Raw genomic sequence first — 15,809 nt, forward strand, 5'->3', positions numbered from 1 at the left:
GGCTAATTCCTAATTGATTCTTTAATCCTGACAAGTTTTTTATTGCCTGATACAAGAGGGATTTAGCCCAGGAGCAGCAGGAAAGCAGCTCCCAAACGCTGGGAGAGGCAGGACACGGGGCAGGGATGACCTCATCCCGAGCCAGGGCTTTATTTGATAATCTATCAGTTATTTATTATTCTAAGTAACCACTTGCAGGTGCTGTGATTTCAGTGGAATTGTCCCAGCACACGGGGAAAGCTCAGCCCTGTGCAACCCTACCCAGAGCTGCTACTGCAGAGGGAGCGGGATCCAGCCTGGGCTGGGGAATGGGGCAAGGTGGGGATGGGCATGGCAAAGAAAACGTGGAAAAATGGGGGAAAATACGTGGAAAAATGGGGAAAAAAAATCTGTGTAAGAATGGGGCAAAATCTGTGGAAAAATGGGGGAAGATCCATGGAAGAACAGGGAAAAATCTGTGGGAAAATGAAGAAAAATCTGTGGAAGAATGGGGAAAAATCTGTGGAAGAATGAGGAAAAATCTGTAGAAAAACGGGGGGAAATATGTGGAAAGATGAGCAGGATCTGTGGAAAAATGGGGAAAAATCTGTGGAAGAATGGGGAAAAATCTGTGGGAAAATGGGGAAAAATCCGTGGAAAAACGAGGCAAAATGGGGAAAAATCAGTAGGAAAAAATGTGGTAAAATCTGTGGGAAAATGGGGGAAAATCTGTGGGAAAATAGGACAGGAGTTTGTCCCTCACACAGGGACAATTCCAGAGCTCAGCTTCCTCCTCCTCACCTGCCTGCCTGGAGAACGTGGCCAAGCTGAGGATCTGGGGCTGTGACGTGGCCGCAGCTGAGAGGAGGTGACAGCAACGAGCCCTGCAGTGACAGCACAGCAAAGGGCTTCCAGCATCAAAGAATCCTGATTTGTCTGCAGACTCTGGAGCTGGAATTCCCCTGGGATTAGGGGCACTGGAATGTTCTCCCAGTGAGCAATAGCTGGGCCGCAGGCAGAGCACAGAAGGTGCCTTCCCAAGTTATCTGCCCCTTGCTGTCTGCCCAAGCAACACCCTGAGGAAAGCTGGAAAATGGGATTTTGAGTGGCAAGACCCCGTCGTGGCTTCAATTTTAACCCCAAGGGGGGGGGGGGGGGGGAAGAATAAAGCAGGGAGTTGGGAGAATAATTTTTTCATTAAAATCAAAATCGATCCATAATGAAAATAGACTTGGAATGGGAAAAGCTGAGTGCAAATGGAAGCTTTTAAAGATTCTTTTGACTGACAATAACCTGAAGACCCTCCAGGAACTCCAGCCTGGAATAATCAGATTAAATGGAAACTAATACATGATCCTGAAATTCATCCCATGCTGCTCTAAACTTGGAGCAGCTGCATAATTTTGCCTACAGGTTTGTGCCTCCTGCCCAGCAGTTCACAAGGAATTGTTTGGCCAAACTCAATCTACCAGGAAGGAAAAAAACAAAAAAGGCTTTTCCCTTTCATATGTGCTAAAGCAAAGCCAGCTTTTCCAAGCAGCTGGGAGCAGGGAATGGATATGACTGCAGGGATTTCCTATGGGAATTCCCAGCCTGGAGTTTGGCTGCTTTAAAAATCAATGCCTCTGATTTATAAAAGATGCAGGAATAAGGAATTCTCTGGGTTGGTGGGGGTAATTTCTGCATGGACACAAACTCATCTCCAGCAGCTCCTCACCACTGACCCCTCCACATTCCCAAAACACAAAGCAAATTCGGGTTATTAGAGGAATGTTTGAAAATGGAACCTGGGTGGACACTGGGGCTTGGAGCACCCTGGGACAGTGGGAGGTGTCCCTGCCATGGCAGGGGTGGGATGGGATGGGATTTCAGGTCCTTTCCAGCCCCTCTGGAATGTCTGGATGCCCCATCCAGCCTCCCACAGCCCCATCCCTTCGCCATGGGATCATCCCTTGCTGCTGGTTCTTCCCAAATTCCCCAAGCACAAATCATCTCCTCATTCCCTACATCCAGGGGATGAGTTAAACCCCTCTGTCCATTCACATTCACCTTCTGCTCTCCTCAGGAACAGACCTGGATGTGGGATTAAAAAAAAAAAAAGGGAGAATTCCTTCTTTTTTAGGGGGGAAATCAGCTGGGATGAGCTGCATCCACCTCACCACAGCCAGTGGCCAATGGGCAGACATGCAAACCCAGCTGGGCTTGTGAAGGGACCTCATGCTTCCAAATGCTGGAATCTTGAGAAAAAAGGGGGAAAATAACTTCTACCTCAGTTACACTAAGTGTAAACACTTGGGGTACCCCAAGGGTCAGTAAATTCCATGTAGGAAAAGAAAATAAAAAAATTAAAATGGATTATTTCTGATTCAGGAACAGCCCTAGGATGTCTCCAGCCATGGTGGAGCTGGAGCTGCTCAGGATGGACATGGGGTGACCACCTGGCCACGTCCTGCCTGTCTCAGCTCTGGAATTTCCCTGGACCTGACAGAGAACCAGGAGGAGGGAGCGGGATGAGATCGGGTTTGGGATTGGGATGAGCCAGGAAGGGCATCACCCCATGGGGCTCAGCCCAACCCTGCCCTCCAGAACCTCTGCAGAGGCTGGTGGCACCTCAGGGACATCAGAGCTGGCAGGAGCAGCTCCCAGGTGGATTTTCCTCCCCTGGTGCTGCTGTAGAATTTGCCTTTCAGTGCTGAACTCTGGGATAAAAATCCTCTCCACAAAACCCTTCCCAGTGAGCAGATAACTGAATGTGGTTCTGATTTCCTCCCACCTCAGAATAATTGTTCCTTTTCTTTTCTAAATTCTTGTCCCAGGTATACATTTCCAATGGAATCTCCTCCTGCCCCTTTGGATGGGTTTTATCTTCCAGGCACTGCTCTGAAACAGAGTGGGGAGCTTGCATTGAAAAAAGAAAAAGGGGAAAAAAAAGCTTAACAAGCAGCAAACAGGAATGGGAATGCTGGTCTGGGATCCATTATCCCTGACCCAGAGGTTGGAAAGCAAAAGAAATTCATTAAATTGGGGAGGGGGAGGCCAGGGCTGGGGTGCCCAGTGCATGGGGGTGCCCGGGGGGTGTCACTGTCACCCATCCCCTGTCACCCCTCTCCCATCCACGGCTGCACCCACTGCAGAAGGAGCAGCTTGGATGGAAAATCCACTGAAACCACGAGGAACCCTGAGCAGAGGCACCCTGGAAGCCAGGGGAGAAGGAGAGGGGGAATTCTCCTCTCCCAGCCCTGGATCCCCAGGATGGGGACAGACATTTGGACACAACACCAAATTTTGGATTCTCCCCAAAACACAAGTCAGGACTCACCTCATTGCTCACCTGCCACCCCACTCCCATGGGAGCTGCCTTGTCCCTTGGGCTCCTTTTTTTCCCTTTTTAGCACTTCCAGGAAATACAAAAACCCAGTGAGGCTCCTGCTGGTTATTCAAGGATTGTTTCTTTAATTCCTTTCCAGGAACACGTTCCCAGTGGTGCCCAATTGGTGTATGTGGTTAAAAAGGTGCAAGAGAACATGGAAAAGGGCCATTCCTGTGCCTGCCTGCACAGCCCACACCACCACAGAGATCCCTCCTGGTTTGTTTTCCCCATTTTTGGTTCAAACCCACATTCAGCTGCTTTTGGCAGCACCAACACGTCCCCCAAAACCAGTCTTGGTTATTTGCTTGCCTTTTCCCAGTTCCAGAGGAATTCCTGAATGGAGCAGCCTGGCAAAAGAAATCACCCACTGAGGTGAGAAAAAAAAGCAGCTTACAAAGCAAGTGGGCAAATTGGCTGGGAATCTTCTGGAAGAATCTTCTGGAAAAGAGCCGTGAACAAGGACACGGATAAAAACCAGAGATGTTTGGAAGGAGCTGCCCATTCTCCATCTTCCCAGCTGGTCCCTCTTGTCCTGGCCATCCTCTTCCCTCAGCCCTGCACGGGATAAGGCCAATTCCTGTCCTCAAAGAACTTCCTGAGGCCCTGCAGGTTGACGGGGGGGAAATAGGGGCCGATCCTTTTCCGGATCCACCACTTCCCATCGCGGGCGTGCTTCCCCCCGGGCTGGCTGAACTTGTACCTGAAGTGTTCCCCCCGGATCCACCTGTGGGAGACAGAACAGCAGCTCAGGCCTTGCCAGGGCTCCTGGGGAGAGGCTTGGACTGTGGTTTGTTCCTTTGGATTGGTGTTTTGGAGCCTTTCTGAATGGAGAAATCGGCTTGAGGGTGCTCAGGGTGGCTCCGCATCCTGGTACTCCATCCTTCCATCCAATTATCCATCCATCCATCCATCCATCCATCCATCCATCCATCCATCCATCCATCCATCCATCATCTATCTGTGCATCCATCCATTATCCCTATATCCATCCCTCATTCATCCATTCATCCCTCATTCATCCATTTATCCGTCCATCCTTGGGATGCCCACAGCCAGCAGCAGTGACTTTGGGAAGGCTTTGGGAAGCTCCCAAGCTCCTCTTGATGCCATTCAGGAATCCAGCTGTGCCTCGGGAATGATGCATGAGCAGAGGAGCTTTAACATCCCTTGCTCTGAGCACTCCCCACACCTTTCCACAGATAAATATGAAATAATGATAATAATAATAATAGTAGTAGCAGGAATAATAAGATTTTTTCCTTTCTCAGAGCCATCCTGGAGTGTTTGTGCCTGGGATATTTGGGAGCAGGGAGTGTGAGCCCCCAGCACGCCCTGCCCAGGCAGCGGCGGCGCGGCTCTGAGCGCATCTGTTCTCCGGCTGCTGTGGGAGCTGACAGCAGAGGACTTTGAAAGCAGTGCAGAAAGGAACATTCATCAGTGTCAGGAAACACCCTGGGAGCTGCCCATGCCGCTGGATCCGGGGGGTTTGTCCCCCTTGATGTAGGACATGCTGACAAGGGCCGCAGCGGCGCCCGCGCCAGGAGCATCGCCGGCGTCGCCGGGCGAGTCCATAAAACACCCACAAAATAAAACTGTCAAAGTCGTGTCAGTGCTCATTTAAACCTGCTCTGCTCCACTAGGAAAATACAGACCCTGCTACTGAGCAGGGCACTGCAGCTGGGGGATCCCTGGAGTGCTGGGAAGGTCCTTCCTGCTGCTGAAATAATGAGGGACGGCTCCGATGGGTTTGCCATCAGCGCTGGGCTTTGGGGAGCAGGGCAGGGTGAGGGGATTTGGGAAAGCTGCACCCAGCCCAGGGGTGGCTCCAAGCCCAACAGCTCTGCTCCAGTCCCGCTGGGACCCAGGAGAGCAGCACAGGAAGGATTCTCCTACGAAACCATGGGAATATGGGATGCACAGGGAGGTTTGGAGTCCCCATCCCTGGAGGCGTCCAAGGAATTCCTGGAGGTGGCACTCAGAGCTCTGGGCTGGGGACAAGGTGGGCAGTGGGCACAGGTGGGGCTTGCTGCACCTAAAGGCCTTTTCCAGCCTCAGTGATCTGGGATTCTGTGTCCATCACACCCATCATGTTTTCCAGAGCAGCTGTGGCTGCCCCTGGATCCCTGGCAGTGCCCAAGGCCAGGCTGGGCAGGGCTGGGAGCACCTGGGACAGCGAAGGTGTCCCGGCCATGGCAGGGGTGGCACTGCGTGGGTTTTAAGGTCCCTTCCATCCCAAACCATTCCATGACTCAATGACTCTGACGATGAAGGAAGATAAACAGGCAAAGGGGCCCTGAGTGGAATTTGGGGAGCACAAACCTGCACCTCACCCCCACAAACCCTGCCCTGCAGCTGCTGCCTTCATTCCAGCCTGGCCCATTCCTCACTCCCTCTCTTCACTCTTTCTGAGGCTGGGAAAAGCCAAACAGGGGCTGGAGCTATTCCCACAGGGTTTCCTTTGCAGGAACAAAAAATTCCTGTTAATAACTGAGTGTTACTGAACAGCCTCATCCCTGAGGGTCCAGGGAGCCCCTCCAGGATGATGGGAGATTTCCAATTGCTGCCTGACTGCTTCCTGGAATTGCCAAACCATCTCCACCTCCAATCCCAGATCCACCTCCCAAAAATGCTTCAGAGCTGATTTTATGGGAATCTCCTGCTCCCAGCATCCTCCACCTGCCCCTCTGATGCTTGGAGGTTTTTCCTTCACTGAGTGGCTGCAGAGCACTTCCCAAGCTGGACCCATCTCCAAATATTCCCAAAATAAATGTGAGAAAACCTGGAGCCAGGAGGGAATATTTCCTAGCCAGGCTCAGGATGTAAAAGCTGCAGTGTTTAATACCCACTGGAGCCCCTCATTTCAGGGCTCACAGAGTTTACAAGCTCTGCCAGTGTTTATAACCTGCCTGGGTGCCTCAATCCTGGAATTATGGGGTTTTCCAGCTCCTCCAGTGCTGGTCCTGCTCCCTCTTCCTGGGATTCAGGGAGGGAAGGTGCTACAAACTCCCATCCTTCCAGAGTTTGTGAAGTTTTGGGGCTTCCAAAAAATCTCCTGGCAGCTGGAAGGGATCCACAGGTCTTGGAGACTGAGCCTGCAGGAGATTCCCTGATTCCTGCTCTGGAGAAACACCCACAGCTTCTGGAAGGTCAGCAAGGAGCTGCCTGACCTCACCAGCGTGTCCCAGGTACTCAGAGAAGGATGAGAAGCACTTGTGGGGATTTACCGAGCAAACACAGGCTGGCAGCTCCTCCTGGATCCCTGGCACCAGCTCCTGTTAGAAATGGCTTTAAACTGAAGGATTTGCTGGGACATTGGGAAGGAATTCCTCCCTGTGAGGGTGGGCAGGCCCTGGCACAGCTCCTCAGGGAAGCTGAGGCTGCTCCACCCTGGAAGTGTCCACGGATGGGGTCTGGTGGATGATATCCCTGCCCATGGCAAGGGCTGGATGGCATTCCAAGGACTCTCCTAGGAGAGGGAAAACCCTCTCTGCTGTGAGAGAACCAAAAGCCTCCTTTGGGCAACTCCTGCTCCAACAGCGGTGCCAGGAGAGCGACAACACCGATAGAGGAGGAGCAACTGAACCACCCGAAAAACCCTTCTGCCACCACCTTTGGGGGCATCCCCAGCAGCCCCTGGCCTCGGGGAGAGGCCAGAACAGCTAAAACTAACCAGAATTATTTTTTACAGCAGTGTTTGCCCTCAGCACATGCCCAGAGCAGCAGCAGCTGCCCCGCAGCACCCTCGGGTATCAGCCCCAGGGGGATGTGTTAAAAATTAGCAGCAATATTGGACTTGCTGGGATGGGGGCCTAAATCTCCCAGACAGCTGTAATTAGTTCCAGAGGGTGCAGCTGTCTCCCTGCAACAGCTGAGGGGTTCCAGGGAAAAAAAAACAAAACCAACAACCCAGTGGTGGTTTCTGTTAGAATTAATGGCCTGCCAAGGCAAGGAGGGGTGGGAGAGGGAAAGCAAGCAAGCAAAACATGGGGTGACTTTTTGGGGATTTTTTAGGGGTGTTTTGTGTTGAGGTTCTCTGCTCTGCTGTAAATCAGGTGGTGGGAAGCCCAAATTCATCAAGGTGATATTGCTCCAGCATTGCTGCTCTTGCCCTGGTGGTGGAGGGAGCAGAAATTAATTATCTTGGCCTAAATTGAGGGAATCAGGGCAGTTTTGGGGTTGTTTTTTAGTGCTGCTGATTCTGGTCTGGTCCCACAGAGATGGAATATCCCATGGGCAGCTGATCCTCAAAATCCCCTTGGGAAGAGGCACAGTGGGGTTTTCCTCTGGTTTTTCCTCTCTGGATGGGGTAGGATGGGTGAGACAACACCAAGGGCAGAGAAAACTGAGTGGAAAAAAAAACCCCAAAAACTGTCTCCAGATGGATCCAAGACTGGAATTCACCCTGCCCTGGATGAGAGATCCCATGGCCACCAGATTTCCCAGCCTGGGGGAAATCCTGCCAGCTTGGGATGAGCTCTGCCTTCCCTGAAATACTGAGGGTTTTTTTCCCCCAAAGAAAACCCCTTAAACTTCCCTTCAGGGCTGTGGGATTTAATTCTGGTAATCGCTGAGGGATTCTTTTCCACCTCATCCCAGTGAGGCCTGGATTTTGCAGGAATTCCCAGTCCCTGCCTGCTCTCAGCACTGCCCCAGAGTCACCTTTATCTCTTTGGGGAAGGTTCAAACCCCAAATTGGCTTCTACAAAATGCAAATACAACCAAGCTCTTCCCATGGCTTGGGCTGATTCCACACATCCCAGCCCAGATAGCAACTCCAGTCACTTTTAAATGGGAAATATAATAAAATCCCATAAAAAAGGATCCCAAATGCCCCATTCCCCTGTGCTCCAAAGCATCCAAAGGGAAGCTCCCTCACAAACACCACCACTGCAAATCCAGCTCTTCACACCCATGGTGGGGCTTTTCCAATGAAGTGCTACTTTAATTGGAATAAAAATCCTGAAGTGACCATGATTTAATATCAGAGACACCAAACAGACCCCAAAACCTGGGTTTTTTTTTCCCCTCCTGTGGGCTAAATCTGATTTTTGTTTCCTTTGATTGTCGCAGCCTTTCCCATGGTGTGTTCAACACTTTGAATTTCTCAGCCCAAGCCCTCCTGCTCAGATTTATGAGGGCTGGGCTTTTATGAACTATCCACTGCCCCAGAATATTTGGGAAATCCGCATTCCCCAAACATCACCAGCCTCGAGGTCCAAGCTTCCCACTCAGCCAGGCCCTCAACAATGCCCTCATTTTTAATCAGTCACCTGTTTCTCATTTGAAGTTTATCACACTTGAAAAAATACTATAATTTCTTGAGTTGTAAAGAACCCTCCAAACTTTGGTCTCCGAAATTTCATTTCGAAGGCATTAACTCATTCTGAAAGTCCCTTGGCTATTGAAGGTGTAGAATTTCCATTAGCAGAACAAACCCCGTGGAGGATGGAGTGCAAGGTTCTTATGGAAAACAGCCCCTTCCCCTAATTATTTAGTCTAGCAGGGAATGAAAATAATTAAGTCTCAGAACTCCCTTTGGAGTGGAGGGAGGGGGGAATAAGGGTAGGAAAATTAGGAGTTTTTTCCACCCAGCTACTGTGGTGGGAATGGAGGGATCCCTAAGGTTGGGCAGCAAATTTTCCCCTCAATTCTGGATAAAAGTGCAGGATCAGGGAATTACATGGTCAGGGATGGTTCGGGATGGAAGGGAGGTTAAAAATCATCCAGTACCATTGCGCCAGGCCACAGAGGGCAGGATTATGGGATTTTGGGAAGGAATTCCTCCCTGGGAGGGTGGCACAGATTCTCAGAGCAGCTGTGGCTGCCCCTGGATCCCTGGAATTGTCCAAGGCCAGGCTGGACAGGGCTTGGAGCACCCTGGGACGGTGGAAGGTGTTGGAGCTAGAACTGGATGAGCTTTAAGCTCCTTCCCAACCCAAACCATTCCAGGATTTGGGGATTTTTACCATCTTGGGCTTTTCAAAGCATCTCAGAGGAACCATTTTGGTAAAAGTGGGAAGTTTTCTGTGCCTCAGCTGGAGAAAGAGTCTCTCTCCTGAGGAGCTTTGGGGATGCAGTGCCCTAAAGCTGGAAAACATCATTGGGATCCAAGGGGAATTTCATTCCACACAGAGCCCTGGACCTGCATCCCTGTTTGCAGTGCATCCTCAGAGCCTCAAATGGAAAACATTAGCAGCAGCATAACATGGCTTGAGTTGATCCAAAATGCCCCAAAAATGTTTTCTCAGCTAAATATAACTCCATCAACAAAACAGATGCTTTTGGGACAAAATTCCTTTTGTGTAAAACCTCAGAGTTTTCCTCTGTGCCTTTCCCTGGCTGATGTTGGCTTTGTCTCTTCCTTGAAAACACAAACAATTCCAAGAGCAGTGTCCACAAACTCAGTAATTCCTGCAGGGCTGTTTTGCCTTTGAAACACCTCAGGAGGTCCATGGAAATGGTGGGGTTTGACAAAGAGAACGTGGCAAAAGCCCCAGAGCTGAGGGGCAGGAAACCACAGCAGGAGGGACCATTCCTGGCCAGGAGCAGCAGCAGCACCGAGCCCTGCATGGATCTGCTGGGAATGGGCTCATCCCAAGGCTCCCTGTGGCCCTTCCAGGAGGGAAATGAGGTGCTGGCAGCACTGTGGTGTCCATCAAAGCCACCCTAAATCCCACACATCCAGGATGGGAACAAAGTGGATCAAGTTCTCCCTTGGGATAACTCCAGGCTCACCTTGGAGGGTCTCTGCCTGCAAAGGGGTTTGTGGCCAGCAGGGACAAGGTCTCCTCCTCCTGGGCCAGCAGCTTCCCAGCCAGGTGGATGATCCATTCGTTCTGCTCGTAGGTCTTGGGAAGGAAGGAGAAATGGAAATGTCAGGAGCTGCTGGGTTATTCCTGGATTAAAGATGGCCTTGGGGAGGGATTTTGGTGGATTTGGGTGGGAAATGGTGAATTTACCAGTGTTTCAGCACATGTCCCGTGGGATCCTTGAGGTCCACACAGAGACTGGCACCCTCAGGGAGCAGGGAGAGCTTCCCTGGGTTTGTCTCATCTGCCAATTCTGCCCCCAAAATATTTGATTTAAATCACTGATTTAGCAGCAAACCCCAGAGGGGAACCATAACAGCACATTTTCTATGGATAACCCATCCACCCTTTTAACCCAGATTGCTTTCCCCTAGGAGAAGGGTTTGGGTTGGCTCCCTTGTGTTATCCAAAGGAAAATAAAGAAAGTGGCTTCTCTATTCCCAGTTCCTGTCTCCTCTACTTCCTGCTGTGTGATCCATCCCCTTTAAACTCCTTCCTCCCAGAGCCCCTTCTGGAGCAGCACAGTGGCAGAGTTTGACTGAATCCAGCTCATCCCGAGGAAGCAGGGATCGGTCTGGATGATCCTTATGGATCCCTTCCAGCTCCAGACATTCCCTGATTGTGTGATTTCCCTCCCTGCAGGAATCCTGCTCTCCTTCAGCCTGCCTAGCAGCATTTCCCCACGGTGATTTTCTGAGATTTTCTGCTTTTTCCTGGGTGGATTCTGGAGCGCAGGCAGTAGGGGACACTGTGGGAAAGGGAAAGGCAGGAGCTGTACCTGCAGGGCTCTCAGCCAGCCCAGCCCCGAGGCAGAGCTGTGCCAGAGCTCCCTCCCCTCCTGGCCCGCTTTGTTATTGCTGTCACCAAGGGAAACGGGAGAGAAACCGTGGAAAACACCCCGGCCCATCGGGGCAGCTCTACCTCGCGGGGTTTCTGACCCCAGCTCATCACGATGGAGAGGAAAACCACAGATATTTCAGCCAAAAAACCTTCTCACAGTGATGGCTCTGCCCCTCCTGCTTCTGTCCTGCTCCTTCCATCTGCTCTCATCCATCCGGGGTGGATGATGGGGGACGGGGATGGAAGATGGGGACAGGGAGGGATGATGGGGACCAAAAGGTGCCACAGCAGGGATCAAACACCACAAGCGACACCTTCAGCATCCTGAGATGTCCCAGTGCTGTGGATGATGTTAAACATCATCTCCAGGAGAGCCTGGGAGGTTTGGGAGCTCCTGTGTGCCAGCTGGGAAGCAGCAGCAGGAGGATGTGAACAGGAACCACCAGAGATCCCCAGCTGGAGCTGGAGGAGGCCCCCAAACCCTGCAAGCCTGACTGGGAACCAGGAGGCTCCAGGAAGGTGGGATCGGCTCCCGTGGCCTCCAAACTGTTAATTAGCAGCTCTGTGCTCAGCAGAGTTGGACTTCTGGTCTGTAAAGTGTTTTTCTTGTAAAATTTACAACATGTCTGGCCCCAGTGAAGTCTGCGGTGAGAAATTTCCAGGCGGTGCAGCCCCCACCCCCCTGCCCGGGCTGTGCTAACGACCCTGCTCAACTCATTACCTGCAAAGTGATAGCCTGGAAAAGGGGGGGAAAGAGTGCAGGGGATGCCCTGGAAAAGGGGGAAAAGAGTGCAGGAGATGCCCTGGAAAAGGGGGGACAAAAAGAGTCCAGGAGATCTGGGCTGCACCCAGGGAAAAGTCACCATGAGGAGTTCCTCTCTCTGTGGATCTAGTGCAATCCAGATGGATCTGCATGGTCACCATAGAGGGATCTGAGTGTGCAACACAGAGCCTGAACCACCCAGGGCATTCATGACAGGAGAAAAAATAATCCAGGATAGAGGCACACAGTGATGGGAGGTGGGCTGGCCTGTTTTGGGGTCAGATTTAGGGTTGGGATCTTCAATGAACAGGAGAAGCAGCCGGGACTGATCCGGCACAGCAATGATCCCTGGGCTGCTCCATCTCCATCCGTCCATCCATCCATCCATGGACCACACCTCCCTCAGCTGCTCCTGCCCTCCCTGGGGCCGCAGAGCCTGGGCTGGATCCATACTGGGCTTACTGGGAGCCAGTGAGTGCACAGCCATGCAGGGAGCACCATCCCTGTCCTGAGCACTCCTGGGGAGCTGCAGCCCCCCGGGGCAGGGACACACTTCCCTTGGACATCTGTGGAGAGTTTTCACTCTGTTCTAGCACAGAAAGCCATGCAGGGAGCTGAGCACACACCAAGCCCATGGCCAACCCCAGCAGAGCCAAAGCCTGTCTGCGTTCATGGACACCCTGTGCAGATCCATGGGGATGTCAGGGGCAGCTCTCCAGCCAGATGAGCTGGGACCAGCACCCAGAACCTCCAAAAATCCTGTTTCAGGTACAACAGAGGAGACTAACCAAGAACTTGGGGCACTTTTTTGCTAAGCTTTGAATTCCTGATAGGTTTCAGCCTCAGGCAGACACTTCCCTCCATCTTTCCATGCCAGTCTCACCCCAAATGCCACTTGGGGAAGGGGTTTGCTCCTTGTCCCAGCCACACCTGAGGAGCTGAGCATCACTGCCCATCTCCCCAGGGGCTGCTGCAGCTGCTGGCCCTCCCTGACCTCCCCACCCCGACACCTTCCCAGGGAATAAACACAATGTTCTCACCTTGAACAATCTCACCTCAATGTTCTCCTGGTGTCCAGGAGAGTTTAATAATGCACGGAACTGAAACCCACAGCTCTGCTAAGGAGCCAGAGCAAAGCAGCCACAGTAGCAACCAAACCCTGCTGATAACAAAGCCAAGGGAACGTTATCATCCCAAAAAAAAACCCCCAAAAAACTCCGGGAGCTACAGGGAACATGTTCCCAACTGAAATAATAATAATAAGGAGGCTTTTCCTTGAGCTTTAATTGGTCATTTAATGAAAAAGGGCTGGGGATTAGTGTGGTGTTTTATGGAATCTCGGGGCTGGCACGGGCACAGGAGGAGGTCAGGATGAGATGCACATGTGGGAACAGCTGGAGACTTGGCACAGGAGCCCAGGGTTATTATTTCACGTGGTTGGGAGCCCTGAGGGCTTTCAGGTCGGAGTCAGTGGCTGCCAGAGGGGCAGGGCAGGTTCCACTTCCCCTGCTGGGTTGTGAGGGGCTGTCTGTGTGTCACAGCTGAGCCACCAGGAATTCCACCATGGAATTCCACCATCCTGGGCATTCCCACCCCATAGCCACCCTGCTGTAGTTAAACACCTCCAGCATTGCTGTTTAGGGAGTGGGAGCTGTCAGGAGGGATAATCCCTGTCAGAAAGGAGCTCACAGCTAATGGCACCCTTTGTTTTATGGAATTCCAGCTCACCATCACTTGTTCCCATCCTGCTGTCCAAGGAAGGTCCCTTCCATCATCTCCAATAACCCCATGGAATGGTTTGGGCTGGAAGGGACCCAAAACCTATCCAGTGCCAACCCCTGCCATGGGGAGACACCTTCCACTAAAGGAAAAAAAGGAAGGAAAAAAAGGAAGGAAAAAAAGGAAGGAAAAAAAGAGGAAGGAAAAAAAGGAAGGAAAAAAAGGAAGGAAAAAAAGGAAGGAAAAAAAGGAAGGAAAAAAAAGGAAGGAAAAAAAGGAAGGAAAAAAGGAAGGAAAAGGAAAGGAAAAAAAAGGGGAAAAAAAAAGGGAGGAGAAGAAGGAGAAGGAAAAAAAGGAAGGAAAAAAAGGAAGGAAAAAAAAGGAAGGAAAAAAAGGAAGGAAAAAAAAGGAAGGAAAAAAAGGAAGGAAAAAAAGGAAGGAAAAAAAGGAAGGAAAAAAAAGGAAGGAAAAAAAGGAAGGAAAAAAAGGAAGGAAAAAAAGGAAGGAAAAAAAGGAAGGAAAAAAAGGAAGGAAAAAAAGGAAGGAAAAAAAAGGAAGGAAAAAAGGAAGGAAAAAAAGGAAGGAAAAAAAGGAAGGAAAAAAAGGAAGGAAAAAAAAGGAAGGAAAAAAAGGAAGGAAAAAAAGGAAGGAAAAAAAGGAAGGAAAAAAAGGAAGGAAAAAAAGGAAGGAAAAAAAAGGAAGGAAAAAAAGGAAGGAAAAAAAGGAAGGAAAAAAAGGAAGGAAAAAAAGGAAGGAAAAAAAGGAAGGAAAAGCTGAGCTGGCTGCAGGGAGCACTGAGGGATGATGGTGACATCCACACCTCCTCCCCCAGGCAGATTTTCCCTCTGAACACATTCTGGCTGCAAGGCTGAGACAACAGCAGGCTCAAATCAAATATCTGACAGGAACATGCACCTGCCTGCTTGGTTACTTTGGGGTTACTTTGCCTCAGCTCTTCCAGCCCATGCATAACCTGAATCCTCCATCACATCCTTTTACCACCCAGAGCACCAGCCCTGCTGCTGGAGGCTCTCTCTGCTCTAAGGAAAGCCGCTGAAGGTTTTTTATAAATATCTTCATCTCTGGAAAACACACATTGCATCCCAAGCTCTGTTCCACTGTGAGTTTTTACATCCCCAGACTTTTGGAGCAGCTTTAAGGAACGATCCAACAAACGCTGGGCTTTAAATCCAATCTGAGGACAGCAATATTTTGTTATTTTGGAGCAGTTATTCTTTGATGAGCACCAAGAGGGTGCCTTTGTGTTGGCCATGCAGTCCCCAAACAGAATAAACACCCCTCATGCCACAAGAAGGAAGGGAAAAGCTTTTCCCTTGGATTTTTCCTTTTCCACTGGTGGACAACAACCCTTTGGAGCAATAAACATCCGACTTCTGTAGAATCCACAACAGCAGCAGAGCCGACCAGCTCAAAGCCCCAGAAGTATGAGCAGTATTTGTTTTCTGGTTGTTATTGATCAGTAATGCTGAATCCAGGAACTGGAATGATTTTTGTGCCAGCCCAGCTCAGTGTTGGGCTATTCCTGAAATTCCACCATAAACCAGAAGTCAAATAATTACAGGAGGGTTGGCACCAGTAGCTGGAGCACAGATAAGCCTTTAACAATAACCCAGCATGTTTGTGCACTAACACATGGAAGTGTCAAGGGGGGGGAGAGTTATTCCTAATGCTTCACCTCAATTTTGTGGGATTAAATAATATTCTGCCATTTCTGAGGGTGGGGATGTGCTGGCACAGGTGCCCAGAGCAGCTCTGGCTGCCCCTGGATCCCTGGCAGTGCCCAAGGCCAGGCTGGAGGCAATTTCCCAGTGAATCCTGCAGGAAGCTCCTGGGGGATCCCGGTGCTGATGAGGTGCAAAGAGGAGCCTGTCAGGAGCAGCACGAGGGATGGGAAATCTCTTTCCCCCAAATCCGGGGCTTTTGCACAGCCTGTCAGAGCTGGGAGCGTCAGCCCTGGTGCAGACAGCCCTGGAGCCAGGGGAGAGCGGTGCCAGAGAAACATCCCAGAACTTCTGGGAATAAATTCAGTCTAATCCAGAGGCTGAACCCGCTCGTCTTTATGGGCTCTGTGAGCTCCCACACGGGTTTTGCACAGCTCCTCTGGTTCACAGGGGCTCCTCCTGGGCTTTCAGCTCCTGCTTCTCCTCCTCTCTGCTGCTCTGGGGGGCTGCAGGTGCAAACAGCACCCGGGGATCTCTGTGCCTGTGCAGGACAGGCAGCCCAGGGAGGCAGCTGGCAGCAGGTCTGCAGCTCCCGGTGCTCCAGCCGAGCTGTGGCCATTCCAAACGGGATTTGCTTCCCTGCTTAA

General features: G+C 51.0%; 1 protein-coding gene across 1 annotated transcript in view; it reads right to left on the minus strand.

The window, feature by feature from the left end:
* Window positions 1-3,429: 3,429 nt before the first annotated feature.
* Window positions 3,430-15,809, minus strand: part of LOC132081003 (lipase maturation factor 1-like) — a 92,864-nt gene continuing 80,484 nt past the window's right edge. Inside the window, exons 7-8 of the mRNA XM_059484466.1 lie at window positions 10,085-10,197; window positions 3,430-4,073 (exon numbers count right to left, since the gene is read on the minus strand). Coding sequence (XP_059340449.1) covers window positions 3,899-4,073; window positions 10,085-10,197 — 288 coding nt within the window. The 3' untranslated portion in view covers window positions 3,430-3,898. The remainder of the gene's footprint in view (window positions 4,074-10,084; window positions 10,198-15,809) is intronic.

Source organism: Ammospiza nelsoni, chromosome 17 (genome assembly GCF_027579445.1).
Source record: "Ammospiza nelsoni isolate bAmmNel1 chromosome 17, bAmmNel1.pri, whole genome shotgun sequence".
NCBI classification, from domain to species: Eukaryota; Metazoa; Chordata; class Aves; order Passeriformes; family Passerellidae; genus Ammospiza; species Ammospiza nelsoni.